Below are 24,000 nucleotides of genomic sequence, written 5' to 3'. Positions count from 1 at the left end.
ATCCCCACAGTGTAGCCTGTACATTGAATATATTCACTGATCATGTACTCTTCCTTGGCAATAAAGCTGTGGTTCAGGTATGAATCTCTGAGACATTCTTTTTCAGTCATATCCAATACCAGGTGTATCAAACTCCATTCTTTGTATGATGCTGTGTCTGATGACTCTCCTTTATCTAACCACACTGTCCGATTTCAAAAAGGCTTTACAGCGAAAGCAAAACATTAGATTATGTCAGCAGAGTACCAAGCCAGAAATAATCAGACACCCATTTTTCAAGCTAGCATATAATGTCACAAAAACCCAGAAGACAGCTAAATGCAGCACTAACCTTTGATGATCTTCATCAGATGACACACCTAGGAAATTATGTTATACAATACATGCATGTTTTGTTCAATCAAGTTCATATTTATATCAAAAAACAGCTTTTTACATTAGCATGTGACGTTCAGAACTAGCATACCCCCCGCAAACTTCCGGGGAATTTGCTAACAATTTACTAAATTACTCACGATAAACGTTCACAAAAAGCATAACAATTATTTTAAGAATTATAGATACAGAACTCCTCTATGCACTCGATATGTCCGATTTTAAAATAGCTTTTTGGTGAAAGCACATTTTGCAATATTCTAAGTACATAGCCCAGCCATCACGGGCTAGCTATTTAGACACCCGGCAAGTTTAGCACTCACCAATATCAGATTTACTATTATAAAAGTTTGATTACCTTTTGTTGTCTTCGTCAGAATGCACTCCCAGGACTGCTACTTCAATAACAAATGTTGGTTTGGTCCAAAATAATCCATCGTTATATCCGAATAGCGGCGTTTTGTTCGTGCCGTCCCAGAAACTATCTGAAATGGTAAATCAGGGTCGCGCGCATGGCGCAATTTGTGCCAAAAAAAAATCTAAATATTCCATTACCGTACTTCGAAGCATGTCAACCGCTGTTTAAAATCAATTTTTATGCAATTTATCTCGGAAAAAAGCGATAATATTCCGACCGGGAATCTCCTTTTCGGCAAACAGAGGAAAAATCACAAAGACGGGGGCGGCCAGGGCACACGCCTAAGCCCACAGTCCCTTGATCGGCCACTTGAGAAAGGCGATAATGTGTTTCAGCCTGGGCTGGGATGACGACATTCTGTTTTTTCCCGGGCTCTGAGCGCCCATGGAAGACGTAGGAAGTGTCACGTTAGAGCAGAGATCCTTTGTAAAAGATAGAGATGGCAAAGAAGTTCAAGAAATGGTCAGACAGGCCACTTCCTGTAAAGGAATCTCTCAGGTTTTGACCTGCCATTTGAGTTCTGTTATACTCACAGACACCATTCAAACAGTTTTAGAAACTTTGGAGTGTTTTCTATCCAAAGCCAATAATTATATGCATATTCTAGTTACTGGGCAGGAGTAGTAACCAGATTAAATCGGGTACGTTTTTTTATCCAGCCGTGAAAATACTGCCCCCTAGCCATAACAGGTTAATAATACTTCCTGTTGACCCGACTAAGTGACCTCTCACCTATGATCATGCGGTGCCCTCTGTCAGCCAGTTCAGATGCGGGAGGGGTTCACCAAAACAGCTGATATAACCTAGAGGATTTAGGGAGAAGGGGGAGAGAGATGAAGTGAAGGAGAGAGACTGTTGTGTGTGTGTGTGTGGTCTCACCTGGTGTCCACACTAAGTGGTTACAGAGTACTTTATGCTGAAAAACAGACACATGAGGACAAACAATAGAAGATAATGTCATTATCAGACATAAATACCACTTGAAGCTTGATGATGACTTGATTATTTGAATCAGTTGTGTAGTGCTAAGGCAACAGCTGGTGAGGTGTCAGGTTCACCTCTGTACTTAAAGGGTGATCATTCCAACTCTCTGAAATGCTGCAGATCTGCCTGCAGACGAGATAGGAACACATATCCCACACAGAAGAAGTGGCTAGAATTTGACAGGTCAAGGTAGCCGTCTTCCTCCAAACTGTGCAGCGTTTTATTAATGAATGCTTGTGAGACAGGTTCCATGTACAACAAGACAGGCAGCGAGGAAGAGAGGAAAAAGAACACAGAACAGTTTAATTACCTCTGCTTATGGACAGAGGTAATTTTGCCAGCAATAAAGCTTCCACGGCCTGTTCCTCAGACACGGAACATCTACATTTTCAACCCCTTGATCAGCTCGCTCTCTGAAAGTAAAGAAAACAGCTTATTTTTTGTAGATATGAAAAAAATAACTGAGATATGACCGTTCAATATAAAGCAGCAGATGTCATTTTCAGGATACGTCAATACAGCACAGAAAGCTTAACACCAGACTGGTATTGTGGATGTTCATTAGGTGATGGGAAATTTGTATACAAAATAATATACTTAACTGTTGTATCTTGAAAAAAAGCATTGGAATTAAAAGTGAAATGTTTTACCTAATTAACCTTTTGTCATTATTTATGTATTTGTCATGGTTGTCGTTGGTAATGGAGGACCAAAACGCAGCAGGTATGTGTATACTCATCTTCTTTATTATAAGGAAAGAAGGCAAACCCAAAATAAACACATATACAAAAAGAAACACACCGACAATAAACAGTTCTGTAAGGCTTGACGCTATACACGGAACAATCTCCCACAACAGACAAACACACCCTAATATATGGGACTCTCAATCAAAGGCAAATAGACAACACCTGCCTTCAACTGAGAGTCCCAACCCCAATTAACCAAACATAGAAACAGACACACTAGACTAAACATAAAATACATGAAAATCAAACAGTGCCCAAAAACCCCGGAATACTTCAATCAAATGCCCCTTCAACAAACACACCACCTCGAACCACATAAAACAAATACCCTCTGCCACGTCCTGACCAAACTACAATGACAATTAACCCTTATACTGGCCAGGACGTGACAGTATTACCAGTTGATGAAGAACAACTCCAATTTCATACATCATTGAAAATTTGTCTACGAATAAGTAAGAATAACAAAGTTAAAATAACTTCTTAGATTTGAAGGAGACATTATACATCTTAGTACCTTAACAATTTCTGATTTGTATCAATGTGGACGAGAGACGGGAGCAGGACAGAGTATTTCTGCCGAGGAATGCAACGGAGCTGGATCATTCTGGCAATGATACCTGCACCATCTACACACTGCAAAGACTCCCTAACTCTTCTCTGCAAAGACTCCCTAACTCTTCTCTGCAAAGACTCCCTAACTCTTCTCTACAAAGACTCCCTAACTCTTCTCTGCAAAGACTCCCTAACTCTTCTCTGCAAAGACTCCCTAACCCTTCTCTGCAAAGACTCCCTAACTCTTCTCTGCAAAGACTCCCTAACTCTTCTCTGCAAAGACTCCCTAACTCTTCTCTGCAAAGACTCCCTAACTCTTCTCTACAAAGACTCCCTAACTCTTCTCTGCAAAGACTCCCTAACTCTTCTCTGCAAAGACTCCCTAACCCTTCTCTGCAAAGACTCCCTAACTCTTCTCTGCAAAGACTCCCTAACTCTTCTCTACAAAGACTCCCTAACTCTTCTCTGCAAAGACTCCCTAACTCTTCTCTACAAAGACTCCCTAACTCTTCTCTGCAAAGACTCCCTAACTCTTCTCTGCAAAGACTCCCTAACTCTTCTCTGCAAAGACTCCCTAACTCTTCTCTGCAAAGACTCCCTAACTCTTCTCTACAAAGACTCCCTAACTCTTCTCTGCAAAGACTCCCTAACTCTTCTCTGCAAAGACTCCCTAACTCTTCTCTGCAAAGACTCCCTAACTCTTCTCTGCAAAGACTCCCTAACTCTTCTCTGCAAAGACTCCCTAACCCTTCTCTGCAAAGACTCCCTAACTCTTCTCTGCAAAGACTCCCTAACTCTTCTCTGCAAAGACTCCCTAACTCTTCTCTGCAAAGACTCCCTAACTCTTCTCTGCAAAGACTCCCTAACTCTTCTCTGCAAAGACTCCCTAACTCTTCTCTGCAAAGACTCCCTAACTCTTCTCTGCAAAGACTCCCTAACCCTTCTCTGCAAAGACTCCCTAACTCTTCTCTGCAAAGACTCCCTAACTCTTCTCTACAAAGACTCCCTAACTCTTCTCTGCAAAGACTCCCTAACTCTTCTCTACAAAGACTCCCTAACTCTTCTCTGCAAAGACTCCCTAACTCTTCTCTGCAAAGACTCCCTAACTCTTCTCTGCAAAGACTCCCTAACTCTTCTCTGCAAAGACTCCCTAACTCTTCTCTACAAAGACTCCCTAACTCTTCTCTGCAAAGACTCCCTAACTCTTCTCTGCAAAGACTCCCTAACTCTTCTCTGCAAAGACTCCCTAACTCTTCTCTGCAAAGACTCCCTAACTCTTCTCTGCAAAGACTCCCTAACTCTTCTCTGCAAAGACTCCCTAACCCTTCTCTACAAAGACTCCCTAACTCTTCGCCATTGTACACGATGGCCCATTGCTCTGAGACTTCCTTTGACCATTCTAAAGCCCGCATGGGGCAACCTTGCCTTAATGGCGCTGACTGTCTGGTCTAACTCTACATCTGACCTATCTGAATAGCATTCCCTGACAGACATATTGTGTTCTTTCATCCTTCTGTAAAAAAAAAGCTAAATGTTACACTGTCATGAAATGTGATTATATATATCGACTATGAAACAAATAGGACATGGCCTGCTTATGAGTTGCCATGAAAGTTAGATGAATTCAACTGAAAATGGCGAGAACAGGTGTTCGTAGCTAAATGCTTTTGGTTAGCTTGAGAATAATAATTGCTTGATTTATCATTCTACGTTATGTATGTAATATAGTAGAATGTTATGAACTGACACTGAATCGTAGGAGCTATGTAGAAGTTGGACAGAAAAACGCCCAGTGGTGCTTACCCTGAGATGCCATCATCACACAGTCCTTCTTCGTAGGTGTCCGCTTTGTGTCGGAAAGAAAGGCTGAACTGTATTGGTTGTAGCCAAACGGACACTCAAAAAATGGCCAAAATGGAGGGTGGTTGACAGCGAAATTAAATTGGGGTTTTGATTTCAAATAAATGTTTTGTTCTCAAAATATTTTTGGGGAATAAAATGCATGATGTTTGATTTGATTGCAAATAATTAAAAAAAATACTTTGAAGCCTTGTTGCTTTCAAAAATATTATTTTTGATTGAAAATAAAGTTTTGCTCTAGACAAAGACATCCATTTGTTGCAAGTTGGGGAGGGGGACTAATAGCTGAACAATAGACTATTCAACCTTTACTAAAGAATAGTCTGATAGCTGAGCTGGGTGTGAAAAACCCCCGTCCTATCACAGACCAGATTTGCCCTAATGACCAAGGGGGAGTTAGAGCACTGATTTATGCTTTTGGGTCCATATTCACTACTGTGTCTCTAACTGACAATGAATGGGAAATAATAAACTGATAATTGTGCATGACTTCAAATGAAACAAGCAGGGAGCAGGTTTCGAACCCTCTTGCCCGAAGTCCAGCGCCCTATCGACTGTGCACCAAAGCATGCTCAAGCCATAGAGTCGATAGAGCGCGTCCTCGCGGTAGCTTGCTACTCAATGTAATAAAGTAATGACTTTTCAAATTAGTTACCTTGCACGTTATGTTGGCTGACAATTTGTTAGCTACGCTGTCCTCACGAAACACATAGCATATCATTACAGCAGTATGTACTGGTACGTTAGCTAGCTACCTAACGTTAGTAGTTATACATCAAACTTGACAGTATATTAACAATAGGCTATCTAACTACCCAACTATTGACTTGATTATTTCCGTCATTCTTAGCTTAGCTAAATGGTATAGTCGTCGTGTGTTCTCAATGGACATTCGGATGCTTTCATAAATTCGCTCTGGCTATCTACACCAATTTCAGAGCACTCTCGTCTGAGTACCAGAGCACAGAATAAAGAATTTATGAGCGCTCAACACCCGTTGATATGGCTGGTGTCATTAAATCTTGGCAAGAAAAGCGTAATTAAATTGTTTCCAGCAGCACATCGCTCTGGTTAACCCAAAAACTGCCTAACCAGCTCTGCTAGGGCGGGTAAAATGGTCACAGTGGTTTCATTTGTGTCTGGAAGTAGCTTGCAAGCTAGCCAACGTTAGCCTGGGTGCTTGACTGCCGTCTGTAAGGCCAGAACGCTCAAATCAACCCTACAACGTGAGAGCGAAACGGTCTGAATTTACAAACTAACAATCTGACAACACTCTGAATTTATGAACGTCACGTTGTACAGTGCCATATTTTACATTCCATCCTAACAGAAACCCAGAGGGTTTTTTGTTTTTCATGGAATAGAAACACCATAATATTAATCAAATTAATTAAGCAAGTACCAGTCAAAAGTTTGGACACACCTACTCATTCCAGGATTTTTCTTTATTTTTACTATTTTCTACATTGTAGAATAATAATGAAGAAATCACAACTATGAAATAACACATATGGAATCATTTAAGAACAAATTCTAATTTACAAGGACAGCCTACTCATTTCTTCCCGTTGCGGAATTAAACCCCGGTCTCCCGCGTGCTCTCCCCATCTCTGGTAATGCCAATATGGAAGACTATCAAATGCTTCTCAAAGATGCCCTCTGGTGGTCAAACTAGCACTTACTTTCAGTAACAGAAAAAATGGCTGACAATTAAATGACGTGCCACAGAATGCTGCAGCAGCACGCAAGGTGTGCCGCAGTATGACGCAACTTTTAAAGGAGGAACCACTGTAAGAGAAGAAATCCGTACTCCCCTGCCCACTTCACTGTTGCTCCAGGCAGAGGAAAATGCAGTTCTGAAATACATTAAAAAGTGTGAAGACTTCTGCCTGAAGCCCATACACACCGCAGCATACATGTTGGACCCCAAGTACGCTGGCAAGAGCATCCTGTCTGGTGCAGAGATCAACAAGGCCTATGGTGTCATCCTACCGTGTCTCGCCACCTTGGCCTGGATGAGGGCAAGGTTTTCGGCAGTTTGACAAAGTACACTTCCTAGCAAGGGCTTTGAGATGGAGATGCAATATTTATTTTATTTTACCTTTATTTAACTAGGCAAGTCAGTTAAGAATAAATTCTTATTTTCGATGATGGCCTAAGAACAAGGCAGGTTAACTTCCTTGTTCAGGGGCAGAACGACAGATTTTTACCTTGTCAGCTCGGGGACTTTGTTCATCTGAGGCTCTTTCCCCTGTTGTCTCCATCATTCTCCAAATCCCACCAACATCAGCCGCCTCAGAGCGCAACTGGTCCTTGTTTGGGAACACACACACCAAAGCACGCAACAGGCTGACCAATACAAGGGTTGAAAATTGGTGGCCACCTGGGCAAATTTGAGGCTTTTTGAGCCTGACAAGGAGCCATCTTCAACAAGGTTGGAAAGTGACAGTGAAGATGAGGCCTCAGAGTCTGATGTTCAAGAGGTGGACATTGAGGAGGTCCAGGGAGAAGACATGGAAGCCTGAGAGGAAGACAACCAAAGCTTTATTTTCTACACTATCATTTTACAGATGCATGTTGAAAACATTTTTTGGGAGATGTGATGGATCATTGGGGATCATTCAATATTTCCTTTCTTTTGTTGTTCAGTGAAATCATCCCATGTGAAGAGTCAACTCATTTAATTGAAGTTCAATTCGTAACTAAATTGTTTTTAACATTTATTTTGGAAGGATTTAATCATTTGCAATTATGTCTACTTATGATAAGGTAAAGGGTTTATGTTTCTGTCTCCATATGATATGGTAAATATATCCAATGCAAAAAACATCTACATTTAAATGGTATTAATATTAATTTGCATAAACTCCCGTTAATTCCCATGTATTCCTGTTAATTCCCACAGAAAGTGTGGGTGTGGGTGTGGGTGTGTGTGGGTGGGTTTGGATTGTATACAGTTGAAGTCGGAAGTTTACATACACCATAGCCAAATACATTTAAACTCAGTTTTTCACAATTCCTGACATTTAATCCAAGTAAAAAATCCCTGTCTTAGGTCAGTTAGGATCACCACTTTATTTTAAGAATGTGAAATGTCAGAATAATACTAGAGAGAATGATTTATTTCAGCTTTTATTTCTTTCATCACATTCCCAGTGGGTCAGAAGTTTACATACACTCAATTAGTATTTGGTAGCATTGCCTTTAAATTGTTTAACTTGGGTCAAGCGTTTCGGGTTAGCCTTCCACAAGCTTCCCACAATAAGGTGGGTGAATATTGGCCCATTCCTCCTGACAGAGCTGGTGTAACTGAGTCAGATTTGTAGACCTCCTTGCTCGCACACACCTTTTCAGTTCTGCCCACACATTTTCTATAGGATTGAGGTCAGGGCTTTGTGATGGCCACTCCAATACCTTGACTTTGTTGTCCTAAAGCCATTTTGCAACAACTTTGGGAGTATGCATGGGGGCATTTTCCATTTGGAAGACCCATTTGCGACCAAGCTTTAACTTCCTGACTGATGTCTTGAGATGTTGCTTCAATATATCCACATAATTTTCCTGCCTCATGATGCCATCTATTTTGTTAAGTGCACCAGTCCCTCCTGCAGCAAAGCACCCCCACAACATGATGCTGCCACCCCCGTGCTTCATGATTGGTTTTCTTCGGTTTGCAAGCCTCCCCCTTTTTCCTCCAAACACAGTTTTATTTTTGTTTCATCAGACCAGAGAATATTTCTCCAAAAAGTGCGATCTTTGTCCCCATGTGCAGTTAGTAGTTTGGCTTTTTTACGCCGGTTTTGGAGCAGTTGCTTCTTCCTTGTTGAGCGGCCTTTCAGTTTATGTCGATATAGGACTCATTTTACTGTGGATATAGATACTTTTGTACTTGTTTCCTCCAGCATCTTCACAAGGTCCTTTGCTGTTGTTCTGGGATTGTTTTCACTTTTCACACCAAAGTACGTTCATCTCTAGGAGACAGAACGTGTCTCTTTCCTGAGCGGTATGACGGCTGCGTGGTCCCATGGTGTTTATACTTGCGTACTATTGTTTGTACAGATGAACATGGTACCTTCAGGACTTTTGGAAATTGCTCCCAAGGATGAACTAGACTTTCTGAGGTCTTGGCTGATTTCTTTTGATTTTCCCATGATGTCAAACAAAGAGGCACTGAGTTTGAAGGTAGGCCTTGAAATACATCCACAGGTACACCTCCAATTGACTCAAATTATGTCAATTAGCCTATCAGAAGCTCTAAAGCCATGACACAATTTTCAGGAATTTTCCAAGCTGTTTAAAGGCACAGTCAACTCAGTGTGTGTGAACTTCTGACCCACTGGGATTGTGATACAGCGAATTATAAGTGAAATAATCTGTAAACAATTGTTGGAAAAATTACTTGTGTCATGCACAAAGTAGATGTCTTTACCGACTTGCCAAAACTATAGTTTGTTAACAATAAATTTGTGGAGTGTTTGAAAAACGAGTTTAATGACTCCAATGGAAGTGTATGTAAACTTCTGACTTCAACTGTATGTGTGTGTGTGTGGAGTGTACGAATGTGTGTGGAGTGTGTGTGTGGAGTGTGTATTTGTGTGTGGAGTGTGTATGTGTGTGGAGTGTGTATTTGTGTGGATGTGTGGAGTGTGTATGTGTGTGTGGAGTGTGTGTGGAGTGTGTATGTGTGTGTGTGTGGAGTGTGTATGTGTGTGTATGGAGTGTGTATGTGTGTGTGGAGTGTGTATTTGTGTGGAGTGTGTATGTGTGTGGAGTGTGTATTTGTGTGGAGTGTGTATTTGTGTGGAGTGTGTGAGTGTGTAGTTGTGTGTGTGGAGTGTGTGCGTGTGGAGTGCGTATGTGTGTGTGGAGTGTGTATGTGTGTGTGGAGTGTGTGTGTGGAGTGTGTATGTGTGTGTGGAGTGTGTGTGTGTAGTTGTGTGTGGAGTGTGTGGAGTGCGTATGTGTGTGTGGAATGTGTGTGTGGAGTGTGTATGTGTGTGTGGAGTGTGTATGTGTGTGTGGAGTGTGTATGTGTGTGGAGTGTGTGGAGTGCGTATGTGTGTGTGGAGTGTGTATGTGTGTGGAGTGTGTGGAGTGCGTATGTGTGTGTGGAGTGCGTATGTGTGTGTGGAGTGTGTATGTGTGTGTGGAGTGTGTATGTGTGTGGAGTGTGTGGAGTGCGTATGTGTGTGTGGAATGTGTATGTGTGTGTGGAGTGTGTATGTGTGTGTGGAGTGTGTATGTGTGTGGAGTGTGTGGAGTGCGTATGTGTGTGTGGAGTGTGTATGTGTGTGGAGTGTGTGGAGTGCGTATGTGTGTGTGGAGTGTGTATGTGTGTGTGGAGTGTGTATGTGTGTGGAGTGCGTATGTGTGTGTGGAATGTGTGTGTGGAGTGTGTATGTGTGTGTGGAGTGTGTATGTGTGTGTGGAGTGTGTATGTGTGTGTGGAGTGTGTATGTGTGTGTGGAGTGTGTGTGGAGTGTGTGGAGTGCGTATGTGTGTGTGGAGTGCGTATGTGTGTGTGGAGTGTGTATGTGTGTGTGGAGTGTGTATGTGTGTGGAGTGTGTGGAGTGTGTATGTGTGTGTGGAGTGTGTATGTGTGTGGAGTGCGTGTGTGTGTGTGGAGTGCGTATGTGTGTGTGGAGTGTGTATGTGTGTGTGGAGTGCGTATGTGTGTGTGGAGTGTGTATGTGTGTGGAGTGTGTATGTGTGTGTGGAGTGAGTGTGTGGAGTGTGTGGAGTGCGTATGTGTGTGTGGAGTGTGTATGTGTGTGTGGAGTGTGTATGTGTGTGGAGTGTGTGGAGTGCGTATGTGTGTGTGGAGGCGTATGTGTGTGTGGAGTGCGTATGTGTGTGTGGAGTGTGTATGTGTGTGGAGTGTGTATGTGTGTGGAGTGCGTATGTGTGTGTGGAGTGTGTGGAGTGCGTATGTGTGTGTGGAGTGTGTATGTGTGTGTGGAGTGTGTATGTGTGTGGAGTGCGTATGTGTGTGTGGAATGTGTGTGTGGAGTGTGTATGTATGTGTGTGTGAAGTGTGTGAAGTGTGTATGTGTGTGTGGAGTGCGTATGTGTGTGTGGAGTGTGTATGTGTGTGGAGTGTGTGGAGTGTGTATGTGTGTGTGGAGTATGTATGTGTGTGGAGTGTGTGGAGTGCTTATGTGTGTGTGGAGTGTGTATGTGTGTGTGGAGTGCGTATGTGTGTGTGGAGTGTGTATGTGTGTGGAGTGTGTGGAGTGTGTATGTGTGTGTGGAGTGTGTATGTTTGTGGAGTGTGTGGAGTGTGTATGTGTGTGGAGTGTGTGGAGTTTGTATGTGTGTGTGGAGTGTGTGTGTGGAGTGTGTGTGGGAAGTTTGTATGTGTGTGTGTATGTGTGTGTGTATGTGTGTGTGGAGTGTGTATGTGGAGTGTGTATGTGGAGTGTGTATGTGTGTGTGGAGTTTGTATGTGTGTGTGGAGTGTGTATGTGTGTGTGGAGTTTGTATGTGTGTGTGGAGTTTGTATGTGTGTGTGGAGTGTGTGTGTGTGTGTGTGTGTGGAGTGTGTGTGTGGAGTGTGTATGTGTGTGTGGAGTGTGTGTGTGGGGAGGGTGATGGGTAGAGGGGTAGGTCTCTGTCAAACATCTCACAGAGCTCAGATTAACTACCAACTAAAATAAACCTGTTTCTGCTAACGGGGCATGGGTTTCAGTTCTGCTCTCTGGACAGGCAAGGACACACACACACACTGATATATTGTACACAGACACACAGATAAACACACAGAGACACACACACTGATGTATTGTACACAGACACACAGATAAACACACACTCACACACTGATGTATTGTACACAGACACACAGATAAACACACAGAGACACACACACACGCACACACACTGATGTATTGTACACAGACACACAGATAAACACACAGAGACACACACACACGCACACACACTGATGTATTGTACACAGACACACAGATAAACACACAGAGACACACACACACGCACACACACTGATGTATTGTACACAGACACACAGATAAACACACAGAGACACACACACACGCACACACACTGATGTATTGTACACAGACACACAGATAAACACACAGAGACACACACACTGATGTATTGTACACAGACACACAGATAAACACACAGAGACACACACACTGATGTATTGTACACAGACACACAGATAAACACACAGAGACACACACACTGATGTATTGTACACAGACACACAGATAAACACACAGAGACACACACACTGATGTATTGTACACAGAACACAGATAAACCACAGAAACACAAGTACACAGACACACAGATAAACACACAGAGACACACACACTGATGTATTGTACACAGACACACAGATAAACACACAGAGACACACACACTGATGTATTGTACACAGACACACAGATAAACACACAGAGACACACACACTGATGTATTGTACACAGACACACAGATAAACACACAGATAAACACACACTGATGTATTGTACACAGACACACAGATAAACACACACTGATGTATTGTACACAGACATACTACAAAATCCCTTTAAATTCATTTTACTGGTGCATGTTTCTCTGTCACAGTTCTGGCTGTCTTGTCATTACATTTATAGCTGCCCCAGTAATTAAGATTTAGCCAAAGTTGAATTCGCACACACATGCAGACATGCACGCAAACACACAAGACAGACACACACACACACACACATGCCTGTGTAATCTTCTGGCCCTGTGAATAGCAGAACAGGCTGAGTCAGTTAAGGTCTTTGTTACTGTAGTGTCTCTCTCTCTCTGTCTCTCTCTCTGTCTCTCTCTCTCTGTGTGTCTCTCTCTCTCTCTCTGTCTCTCTCTCTCTCTGTGTCTCTCTCTCTCCCTCTCTGTCTCTCTCTCTCTCTGTCTCTCTCACACACACACTCTTCCTCTCTCTCTCTCTCTCTCTCACACACACACTCTTCCTCTCTCCCTCACTCTCCCCCCCCCCTCTCTCTCTCTTCCCCCCCTTCCTTCCTTCAAGGGGCTTTATTGGAATGGGAAACATATGTTAACATAGCCAAAGCAAGTGAAGTAGATAATATAAATTAACAGTAAACATTACACTCACAGAAGATCCAAAGGAATAAAGACATTTCAAATGTCATATTATGTCTATATACAGTGTTGTAACGATGTGCAAATAAATATGGGTTGTATTTACGATGGTGTTTGTTCTGTCTCTCTCTCTGTGTGTTGAGGTCTTTGTTACTGTGGTCGGTCTCCCCCCCTCTCTTACAGTTAGGGTCTTAGTTACTGTAGCAGGGTATCTTTGGACAGCCAGTGCGTGGACAGTTGCTGGGCAGGGTTTATGTGGCCCCAGAAAACATACATGTATGTAATACACAAATTAAATATATCCATTTGGACTTTCACTGATGCTAAGCTCATCTCTCTGTTTTTATGTCTCTCTCTCCATCTCTCTTTCACTCCTTTACTCTTCACTGCTTCTATACCTCTACACCTCTCTCTCTCTCTCTCTCTCTCTCTCTCTCTCAGGTTGCTCAGTTGTTATTGAACAGCAACATGGTGGTTGCTCTGTTGGAGGGGGAGGGGCTAGACGGTTTAGACAATGCCTCCTCCAACACGCCCCTTCACCTGGCCGCTCGCAATGGACACAAAGACATCATCAGGTGAGAGGAGTGACTGTCCCTGACCGTGTTGACATTGCGTAACTGGGATCTCCACCCTCGAACCCCATAACCTCAAGTGTTTCTGACACGCTGTTAATGATTCCCATCCGCCTTAAATCACCACATTCCCATCCGCCTTAAATCACCACATTCCCAGGATAAGCCGTCCCTCCATCCCTCTTACACATTCTGCTTCTGTTAGGGAATGTGGCTGTCATATTATATATGGGAAAGAGAGAGGGGGGGGCTACAACTTTTCAACCTTCTCTACTACATTTCTGAGACTTTGGTTCCTCATACAGATTTCTCCCACTTTAGTGGTTGCTTTTTGTTGTGGATGGAGGGATGAGATATCTGGTCAGCGGGATATAATGTCCTAGAAAAGAGTCAGTTTGCAGCCTCCCTTTCACTTCAGCCCAGTGGGATTATTAAACCTCTTTTAAAGATGCCGAGTTACCAGCTATCCTTCACTTTACTCCCCCTCATCTCCTCTCTCCTCTCCTCCTCCTCTCCTTTCATCTCTCCTCATCTCCTCTCCTTCTCTTCCTCTCCTCTCCTTTCATCTCTCCTCATCTCCTCTCCTTCTCCTCCTCTCCTCTCCTTCTCTCCTTTCATCTCCTCGCCTTTCATCTCTCCTCATCTCCTCTCTTTCTCCTCTCCTTTCATCTCCTCTCCTTTCATCTCTTCATCTCCTCTCCTTTCATCTCTCCTCATCTCCTCTCCTTCTCCTCTCCTTTCATCTCCTCTCCTTTCATCTCTCCTCATCTCCTCTCCTTCTACTCCTCTCCTTTCATCTCTCCTCTCCTTCACCTTCTTTCATCTCCTCTCCTTCGTCTCCTCTTCCTCTCCTTTCATCTCCTCTCCTCCTCCTCTTCCTCTCCTTTCATCTCCTCTTCTCCTCCTCCCCCTCTCCTTTTATCTCCTCCTCCTCCCCCTCTCCTTTTATCTCCTCCTCTTCCTCTCCTTTTTCTACTCCTTCTTACTCCTCACCTCTTCTCTTCCCTTTCCTCGTCCTCGCTCCCTCCTCTTCCTCTCACCTTCCTCTTATTTTCCCTCTCCCCTATCTTTCTCCTCTACCCTCCCCTCCTCCTCTCTTTCTCCTCTACCCTCCCCTATCTTTCTCCTCTACCCTCCTCTATCTTTCTCCTCTACCCTCCCCTATTTTTCTCCTCTACCCTCCCCTCCTCTCTTTCTCCTCTACCCTCCCCTCCTCTCTTTCTCATCTACCCTCCCCTATCTTTCTCCTCTACCCTCCTCCTCTCTTTCTCCTCTACCCTCCCCTCCTCCTCTCTTTCTCCTCTACCCTCCCCTATCTTTCTCCTCTACCCTCCCCTATCTTTCTCCTCTACCCTCCCCTGTCTTTCTCCTCTACCCTCCCCTCCTCCCCTCTCTTTCTCCTCTACCCTCCCCTATCTTTCTCCTCTACCCTCCTCTATCTTTCTCCTCTACCCTCCCCTATTTTTCTCCTCTACCCTCCCCTCCTCCTCTCTTTCTCCTCTACCCTCCCCTCCTCCCCTATCTTTCTCCTCTACCCTCCCCTATTTTTCTCCTCTACCCTCCCCTCTCTTTCTCCTCTACCCTCTCCTCTCTTTCTCCTCTACCCTCCTCCTCTCTTTCTCCTCTACCCTCCCCTATTTTTCTCCTCTACCCTCCCCTCTCTTTCTCCTCTACCCTCTCCTCTCTTTCTCCTCTACCCTCCTCCTCTCTTTCTCCTCTACCCTCCCCTATTTTTCTCCTCTACCCTCCCCTCTCTTTCTCCTCTACCCTCTCCTCTCTTTCTCCTCTACCCTCCCCTATCTTTCTCCTCTACCCTCCTCCTCTCTTTCTCCTCTACCCTCTCCTCTCTTTCTCCTCTACCCTCCCCTATTTTTCTCCTATACCCTCTCCTCTCTTTCTCCTCTACCCTCTCCTCTCTTTCTCCTCTACCCTCTCCTCTCTTTCTCCTCTACCCTCTCCTCTCTTTCTCCTCTACCCTCCTCTATCTTTCTCCTCTACCCTCCCCTCTCTTTCTCCTCTACCCTCCCCTCCTCCCCTATCTTTCTCCTCTACCCTCCCCTCCTCTATCTTTCTCCTCTACCCTCCCCTATTTTTCTCCTCTACCCTCCCCTCCTCCTCTCTTTCTCCTCTACCCTCCTCTATCTTTCTCCTCTACCCTCCCCTCTCTTTCTCCTCTACCCTCCCCTCCTCCCCTATCTTTCTCCTCTACCCTCCCCTCCCCTATCTTTCTCCTCTACCCTCCCCTATTTTTCTCCTCTACCCTCCCCTCTCTTTCTCCTCTACCCTCCCCTCCTCCCCTATTTTTCTCCTCTACCCTCCCCTATCTTTCTCCTCTACCCTCCCCTATCTTTCTCCTCTACCCTCCCCTATCTTTCTCCTCTACCCTCCTCTATCTTTCTCCTCTACCCTCCCCTGTCTTTCTCCTCTACCCTCCCCTCCTCCCCTATTTTTCTCCTCTACCCTCTCCTCTCTTTCTCCTCTACCCTCCCCTCTCTTTCTCCTCTACCCTCCCCTCCCCTGTCTTTCTCCTCTACCCTCCCCTATCTTTCTCCTCTACCCTCCCCTCCTCCCCTCTCTTTCTCCTCTACCCTCCCCTCCCCTGTCTTTCTCCTCTACCCTCCCCTATCTTTCTCCTCTACCCTCCCCTCCTCCCCTCTCTTTCTCCTCTACCCTCCCCTCCCCTATCTTTCTCCTCTACCCTCCCCTCCTCCCCTATCTTTCTCCTCTACCCTCCCCTCCTCTATCTTTCTCCTCTACCCTCCCCTATTTTTCTCCTCTACCCTCCCCTCCTCCTCTCTTTCTCCTCTACCCTCCCCTCCCCTATCTTTCTCCTCTACCCTCCCCTATCTTTCTCCCTCTACCCTCCCCTCCTCCCCTATCTTTCTCCTCTACCCTCCCCCTCCTCCCCTCTCTTTCTCCTCTACCCTCCCCTATCTTTCTCCTCTACCCTCCTCTATCTTTCTCCTCTACCCTCCCCTATTTTTCTCCTCTACCCTCTCCTCTCTTTCTCCTCTACCCTCTCCTCTCTTTCTCCTCTACCCTCCCCTATCTTTCTCCTCTACCCTCCTCTATCTTTCTCCTCTACCCTGCCCTATCTTTCTCCTCTACCCTCCCCTCCTCCCCTATTTTTCTCCTCTACCCTCTCCTCTCTTTCTCCTCTACCCTCTCCTCTCTTTCTCCTCTACCCTCCTCTATCTTTCTCCTCTACCCTCCCCTGTCTTTCTCCTCTACCCTCCCCTCCTCCCCTATTTTTCTCCTCTACCCTCTCCTCTCTTTCTCCTCTACCCTCCTCTCTCTTTCTCCTCTACCCTCCCCTCCCCTGTCTTTCTCCTCTACCCTCCTCTATCTTTCTCCTCTACCCTCCCCGCCTCTATATTTCTCCTCTACCCTCCCCTATCTTTCTCCTCTACCCTCCTCTATCTTTCTCCTCTACCCTCCTCCTCTCTTTCTCCTCTACCCTCCCCTCCTCCTCTATCTTTCTCCTCTACCCTCCCCTATCTTTCTCCTCTACCCTCCTCTATCTTTCTCCTCTACCCTCCCCTCCTCTACCCTCCCCTATTTTTCTCCTCTACCCTCCTCTCCTCCTCTCTTTCTCCTCTACCCTCCCCTATCTTTCTCCTCTACCCTCCCTCTTCTCTTTCTCCTCTACCCTCCTCTATCTTTCTCCTCTACCCTCCCCTATCTTTCTCCTCTACCCTTCCCTCCTCCCCTATCTTTCTCCTCTACCCTCCCCTGTCTTTCTCCTCTACCCTCTCCTCTCTTTCTCCTCTACCCTCTCCTCTCTTTCTCCTCTACCCTCTCCTCTCTTTCTCCTCTACCCTCCCCTATCTTTCTCCTCTACCCTCCCCTCTTCTCTTTCTCCTCTACCCTCCTCTATCTTTCTCCTCTACCCTCCTCTATCTTTCTCCTCTACCCTCCCCTATCTTTCTCCTCTACCCTCCCCTCCTCTCCTCTATCTAACTCCTCTACCCTCCTCCTCTCCTCCTCTACCCTCTCCTTCCCTCCCTTATATTCCCAGTGGTGTGGGAGTCTGTGAATCATCTCTCTGACGTTCTCTCCCCATACCAGGCTTGTGTCCTAAATGGCACCATAATCCCCACATAGTGCACAACGTTGTGTCTCTGGTCAAAAGTAGAGCATCCTGTAGGGAATAGTGTACCACATGGGATGCCAGGCCAGATGTCCTCCTCCATACACAGCTGTCTGGATCTGATGCTCTACGCATTCCTACAGCTGGGCTCCTCTGTCTGTCTGTCTGTCTGTCTGTCTGTCTGTCTGTCTGTCTGTCTGTCTGTCTGTCTGTCTGTCTGTCTGTGTGTGTGTGTGTGTGTGTGTGTGTGTGTGTGTGTGTGTGTGTGTGTGTGTGTGTGTGTGTGTGTGTGTGTGTGTGTGTGTGTGTGTGTGTGTCCTGTCTCAGGGTGCTACTGAAGGCTGGTATAGACATCAACAGAAGCACTAAGGCTGGCACCTGTCTGCACGAGGCTGCCCTCTACGGCAAGACTGAAGTAGTGTGTCTGCTGCTGGAGGTAAGACCTGCACTACCGTCCCAAATGACGCCCTATTCCCTGTTTAGTGCACTACTTTTGACAAGGGGACCTAGTATAGCGAATAGGGTGACTTTTGTGACGTGTACACTTAGCGATCTCCTGAGGATCTTAAAACCTTGATGTTAGTGTGTTTTTGTTTCATCGGGAACATGACAAAGGAGCTTTATTATGAACTATTCTATAGACGTCGCTACAGTTGGCTGACACATGAAGACTGGCACCCAGACTAAGGATTGATAGTCACACTCACAATAGAACTACTGCACAGTGTGTGTTGTTTTTGAAAAGGGGAGATGTTGAGAGTTTTTGTTCTTTAATAAGGGATGGGGTTGACCCACACACACTATATATTCAAAAGTATGTGGACACCCCTTCCAATTTGTGGATTCGGCTATTTCAGCCACACCCATGGCTGACAGGAGTATAAAATCAAGCACACAGCCATGCAATCTCCATAGACAAACATTGTCAGTAGAATGGCTTTACTGAAGAGCTCAGTGACTTTCAACATGGCACCGTCATAGGATGCCACCTTTCCAAAAAGTCAGTTCGTCACATTTCTGCCCTGCTAGAGCTGTCCCGGTCAACTGTAAGTGTTGTTATTGTGAAGTGGAAACGTCTAGGAGCAACAACGGCTCAGCAGCAAAGTGGTTAACGTGCGCAATGCCTGGCTCGCAGTCGGTGTTCCAATTCATCCCAAAGGTTTTTCAAGATCGGTGTGGAAGAACTTAACTGGCCTGCACAGAGCCCTGACCTCAACCCCATCGAACACCTTTGTGATGAATTAGTACACAGACTGTGAGCCAGGCCTAATCGCCCAACATCAGTGCCCTACCTCACTAATGCTCTTGAGGCTGAATGGAAGCAAGTCCCCGCAGCAATGTTCCAACATCTAGTGGAAAGCCTTCCTAGAAGAGTGGAGGTTGTTATAGCAGCAAAGGGGGGGGACCAACTCCATATTACTGCCCATGATTTAGGAATGAGATGTTGGATGAGCAGGTGTCCACATACTTTTGGCCATGTAGTGTAGCTTCAGTTGGGGGAGAGTGTGTGTGCTTGCATATGTGTGTGTTAGAGACTAACTCTGTGTGTGTGTGTGTGTGTGTGTGTGTGTGTGTGTGTGTGTGTGTGTGTGTGTGTGTGTGTGTGTGTGTGTGTGTCCTGGTCTGTCTGTCTGTCTGTCTGTGTGTGTCCCTCCACCTAGGCTGGTATTGATGTGAATCTACGTAACACCTACAACCAGACAGCTCTGGACAACGTCAACCAGTTCACCACCTCATCAGCCAGCAAGGACATCAAGATAATATTACGAGGTCTCCTCTCCTACATACACATGTTACTATGTTGGATTTCTGGACCTGTCGTTCCTCTATGTATTTCCCCAGGGTGGTTTATGTATTGTTTTCTATGCATTCTCCAGTTGAGGTTTCCCCACGTTATTCACCCAGGACTATCAAGACTGCTTTGTTGGTAAACATTCTGATTTAGTCTTAATGTAATTCTCTCTCTCTCTCTGTGTGTCTCTCTCTGTGTCTCTCTCTCTGTGTCTCTGTCTCTCTGTGTCTCTCTCTGTGTCTCTCTCTCTCTCTCTCTGTGTCTCTCTCTGTGTGTCTCTCTGTGTCTCTCTCTGTGTCTCTCTCTCTCTCTCTCTCTCTCTCTCTCTCTCTCTGTGTCTCTCTCTGTGTGTCTCTCTGTGTCTCTCTCTGTGTGTCTCTCTCTCTCTCTCTCTCTCTCTCTCTCTCTCTCTGTGTCTGTCTGTCTCTCTGTCTCTGTGTGTGTGTCTCTCTCTCTGTGTCGTCCTCTCTCTTTCTCTCTCTGTGTCTCTCTCTCTCTCTGTCTCTGTGTGTGTGTCTCTCTGTCTAGAAGCGTTAGGGTCTCTCCAGGTGAGAGCTGTGAAGGACTACTGGAACCTTCATGACCCTACAGCCCTGAACCTCTGTGCTGGAGACCTCATCATGGTTTGTGTTCATGCCTCAACATAAACAATCCCGTTTGTTCTTGCTCTTTAGGCAGACAGAGCTGCTCTCAGAACAAGATTGAACAAGAAGAACAGCTATTTTGATGTAGCTGCGTTGTGAGGGGTAATTTGATGTACTTGTTTTTACAGGTCTGTTTGGGGTTATGGCTGGTGTGTGTTATTTTAAAAGTGTCTGAGGGTAATTTGGTGTACCCTACTGTTAGTGTGTAAGTCTGTATGTTTTGTTTGTGGTTATGACGTGAGGTGTGGCATTTTGTGGTACTATAAGTTGTCAACTGTTGGTTTGTAATTGTGGTATGAGGTATGTTGAGGGGTAATTGACTGTATTCTTTGTAATAAATTCTAGAAGAGTTGGAGTTTGTTCTATGTTTCCTAGTAGGTGAAGACACGTCCTGTCAGTCATTCATTAGTTAGTGCATTCCATTGCTTGCAACATCACCATTTTGTGTGTGTGTGTGTGTGTGTATATGTGTGTACTGTGCTACACTGTCAGAACTCTCTAAAATGTGTTTTTGGCCCCTCCAGGCATTTGTTATGACTCGCTCGCTCAGAAAGTGTGTGTGTGCTCGCTCAGAATGTATGTGTGTGTGTGTGTGTGTGTGTGTGTGTGTGTGTTAGCTCTTCCATTGTTGTGTGTAGGTCAGAGAAGAGCCTTGCAGGTTGCCCTGGGGCATGTCTAACATGGATCCAGTCAGCTGGCCTGGCACTTACACAGTGAGGACTGTGTGTACTGTCCACTATCTGCCCTCATTGGAATGTTAATAAGCCCAGTTCCGTTACTCATGCAGAGATACATGAGGCGTAGAATACTAGCTAGTGTCGGGGTTTTACAGCCCCAGCAGGGTGCTGTTCACACACCAAACTGAAGAGAACGTAGAATACTAGCTAGTGTTGGGGTTTTACAGCCCCAGCAGGGTGCTGTTCACACACCAACTGAAGAGAACGTAGAATACTAGCTAGTGTTGGGGTTTTACAGCCCCAGCAGGGTGCTGTTCACACACCAAACTGAAGAGAACGTAGAATACTAGCTAGTGTTGGGGTTTTACAGCCCCAGCAGGGTGCTGTTCACACACCAAACTGAAGAGAATGTAGAATACTAGCTAGTGTTGGGGTTTTACAGCCCCAGCAGGGTGCTGTTCACACACCAACTGAAGAGAACGTAGAATACTAGCTAGTGTTGGGGTTTTACCGCCCCAGCAGGGTGCTGTTCACACACCAAACTGAAGAGAACGTAGAATACTAGCTAGTGTTGGGGTTTTACAGCCCCAGCAGGGTGCTGTTCACACACCAAACTGAAGAGAACGTAGAATACTAGCTAGTGTTGGGGTTTTACAGCCCCAGCAGGGTGCTGTTCACACACCAACTGAAGAGAACGTAGAATACTAGCTAGTGTTGGGGTTTTACAGCGCCAGCAGGGTGCTGTTCACACACCAACTGAAGAGAACGTAGAATACTAGCTAGTGTTGGGGTTTTACAGCCCCAGCAGGGTGCTGTTCACACACCAACTGAAGAGAACGTAGAATACTAGCTAGTGTTGGGGTTTTACAGCCCCAGCAGGGTGCTGTTCACACACCAAACTGAAGAGAACGTAGAATACTAGCTAGTGTTGGGGTTTTACAGCCCCAGCAGGGTGCTGTTCACACACCAACTGAAGAGAACGTAGAATACTAGCTAGTGTTGGGGTTTTACAGCCCCAGCAGGGTGCTGTTCACACACCAAACTGAAGAGAACGTAGAATACTAGCTAGTGTTGGGGTTTTACAGCCCCAGCAGGGTGCTGTTCACACACCAAACTGAAGAGAACGTAGAATACTAGCTAGTGTTGGGGTTTTACAGCCCCAGCAGGGTGCTGTTCACACACCAACTGAAGAGAACGTAGAATACTAGCTAGTGTTGGGGTTTTACAGCCCCAGCAGGGTGCTGTTCACACACCAACTGAAGAGAACGGTCACACTGATCTTGTCAATACGAAGGTCGTTATTGTTGCACTAATCAACACGACCTAGACTTCAGTGTGACGACTCTCACATCAGGTGGCTCAACAGAGTTGTGTTGGTAGAAGTTGACCCTCTAACCACTTAGAATCAACATTCACACAAATAGCAGAGCTATAATGCTGAACGATGAAAGGTCGATTTCAGGTGTTGGAGCAGCACACGGACGGGCGGTGGAAAGGTCATATCCATGACAACCAGAGAGGGACAGACCGGGTCGGATACTTCCCTCCGTCTGTAGTGGAGGTCATCAGCCGGAGAACAGGTACACACACACACACACACACACACACACACACACACACACACACACACACACACACACACACACACACACACACACACACACACACACACACACCAACACACACACATGAACACACACAAGCGAACACACACTCACACAGACACACGCATGAACAGACATACATGTGCACCCAGCTACAAACACCTTCACATTAAGCCTGGTTCAACTGTAGAATACACACCCAGCTACAAACACCTTCACATTAAGCCTGGTTCAACTATAGAATACACACCCAGCTACAAACACCTTCACATTAAGCCTGGTTCAACTATAGAATACACACCCAGCTACAAACACCTTCACATTAAGCCTGGTTCAACTATAGAATACACACCCAGCTACAAACACCTTCACATTAAGCCTGGTTCAACTGTAGAATACCACACCAACTATACAGATGGAAATACTATAAACAAGGTCCTGAAACAAAATGTCAAATAAAACTCTCAAAAAATATAATTTTATTTAGTCACGTACAGTTTTACAGCATGTCTAAATGGTGAAATGCTTATGTGTCAACAATACAGTACATGAATCAATAATAACAATAGAGTCAACAATAACAAGTTTTAGTAGTAATAGTGGACTGTGTTACATGGTAATAGTGGACTGTGTTACATGGTAATAGTGGACTGTGTTACATGGTAATAGTGGACTGTGTTACATGGTAATAGTGGACTGTGTTACATGGTAATAGTGGACTGTGTTACATGGTAATAGTGGACTGTGTTACGTGGTAATAATGGACTGTGTTACATGGTAATAATGGACTGTGTTACATGGTAATAGTGGACTGTGTTACGTGGTAATAGTGGACTGTGTTACGTGGTAATAATGGACTGTGTTACATGGTAATAGTGGACTGTGTTACATGGTAATAGTGGACTGTGTTACATGGTAATTGTGGACTGTGTTACGTGGTAATAGTGGACTGTGTTACATGGTAATAATGGACTGTGTTACATGGTAATAGGGGACTGTTACATGGTAATAGTGGACTGTGTTACATGGTAATAGTGGACTGTGTTACGTGGTAATAGTGGACTGTGTTACATGGTAATAATGGACTGTGTTACATGGTAATAGTGGACTGTGTTACGTGGTAATAGTGGACTGTGTTACATGGTAATTGTGGACTGTGTTACGTGGTAATAGTGGACTGTGTTACGTGGTAATAATGGACTGTGTTACATGGTAATAATGGACTGTGTTACATGGTAATAGTGGACTGTGTTACGTGGTAATAGTGGACTGTGTTACATGGTAATAGTGGACTGTGTTACGTGCTAATAGTGGACTGTGTTACGTGGTAATAATGGACTGTGTTACATGGTAATAATGGGCTGTGGATATAATGGACTGTGTTACATGCTAATAATGGACTAAGTTACGTGGTAATAGTGGACTGTGTTATGTGGTAATAGTGGACTGTGTTACGTGGTAATAATGGACTGTGGATATAATGGACTGTGTTACGTGGTAGTAGTGGACTGTGTTACGTGGTAATAATGGACTGTGTTACATGGTAATAATGGGCTGTGGATATAATGGACTGTGT

General features: G+C 45.0%; 1 protein-coding gene across 3 annotated transcripts in view; it reads left to right on the top strand.

The window, feature by feature from the left end:
* LOC106589857 (caskin-2) overlaps positions 1–24,000 on the top strand; it is a 94,523-nt gene that overhangs the window by 52,895 nt on the left and 17,628 nt on the right. For all 3 annotated transcript variants that reach the window (XM_045710107.1, XM_014180255.2, XM_014180258.2), the window contains 5 exons: positions 13,487–13,620; positions 18,035–18,143; positions 19,369–19,477; positions 20,028–20,122; positions 22,283–22,400. In XM_045710107.1, coding sequence (XP_045566063.1) covers positions 13,487–13,620; positions 18,035–18,143; positions 19,369–19,477; positions 20,028–20,122; positions 22,283–22,400 — 565 coding nt within the window. The remainder of the gene's footprint in view (positions 1–13,486; positions 13,621–18,034; positions 18,144–19,368; positions 19,478–20,027; positions 20,123–22,282; positions 22,401–24,000) is intronic.

Source organism: Salmo salar, chromosome ssa28 (genome assembly GCF_905237065.1).
Source record: "Salmo salar chromosome ssa28, Ssal_v3.1, whole genome shotgun sequence".
Taxonomy (NCBI): Eukaryota; Metazoa; Chordata; class Actinopteri; order Salmoniformes; family Salmonidae; genus Salmo; species Salmo salar.
Note: the sequence above shows the minus strand (reverse complement) of the source record. Positions and strands in the feature narration are given on the sequence as shown.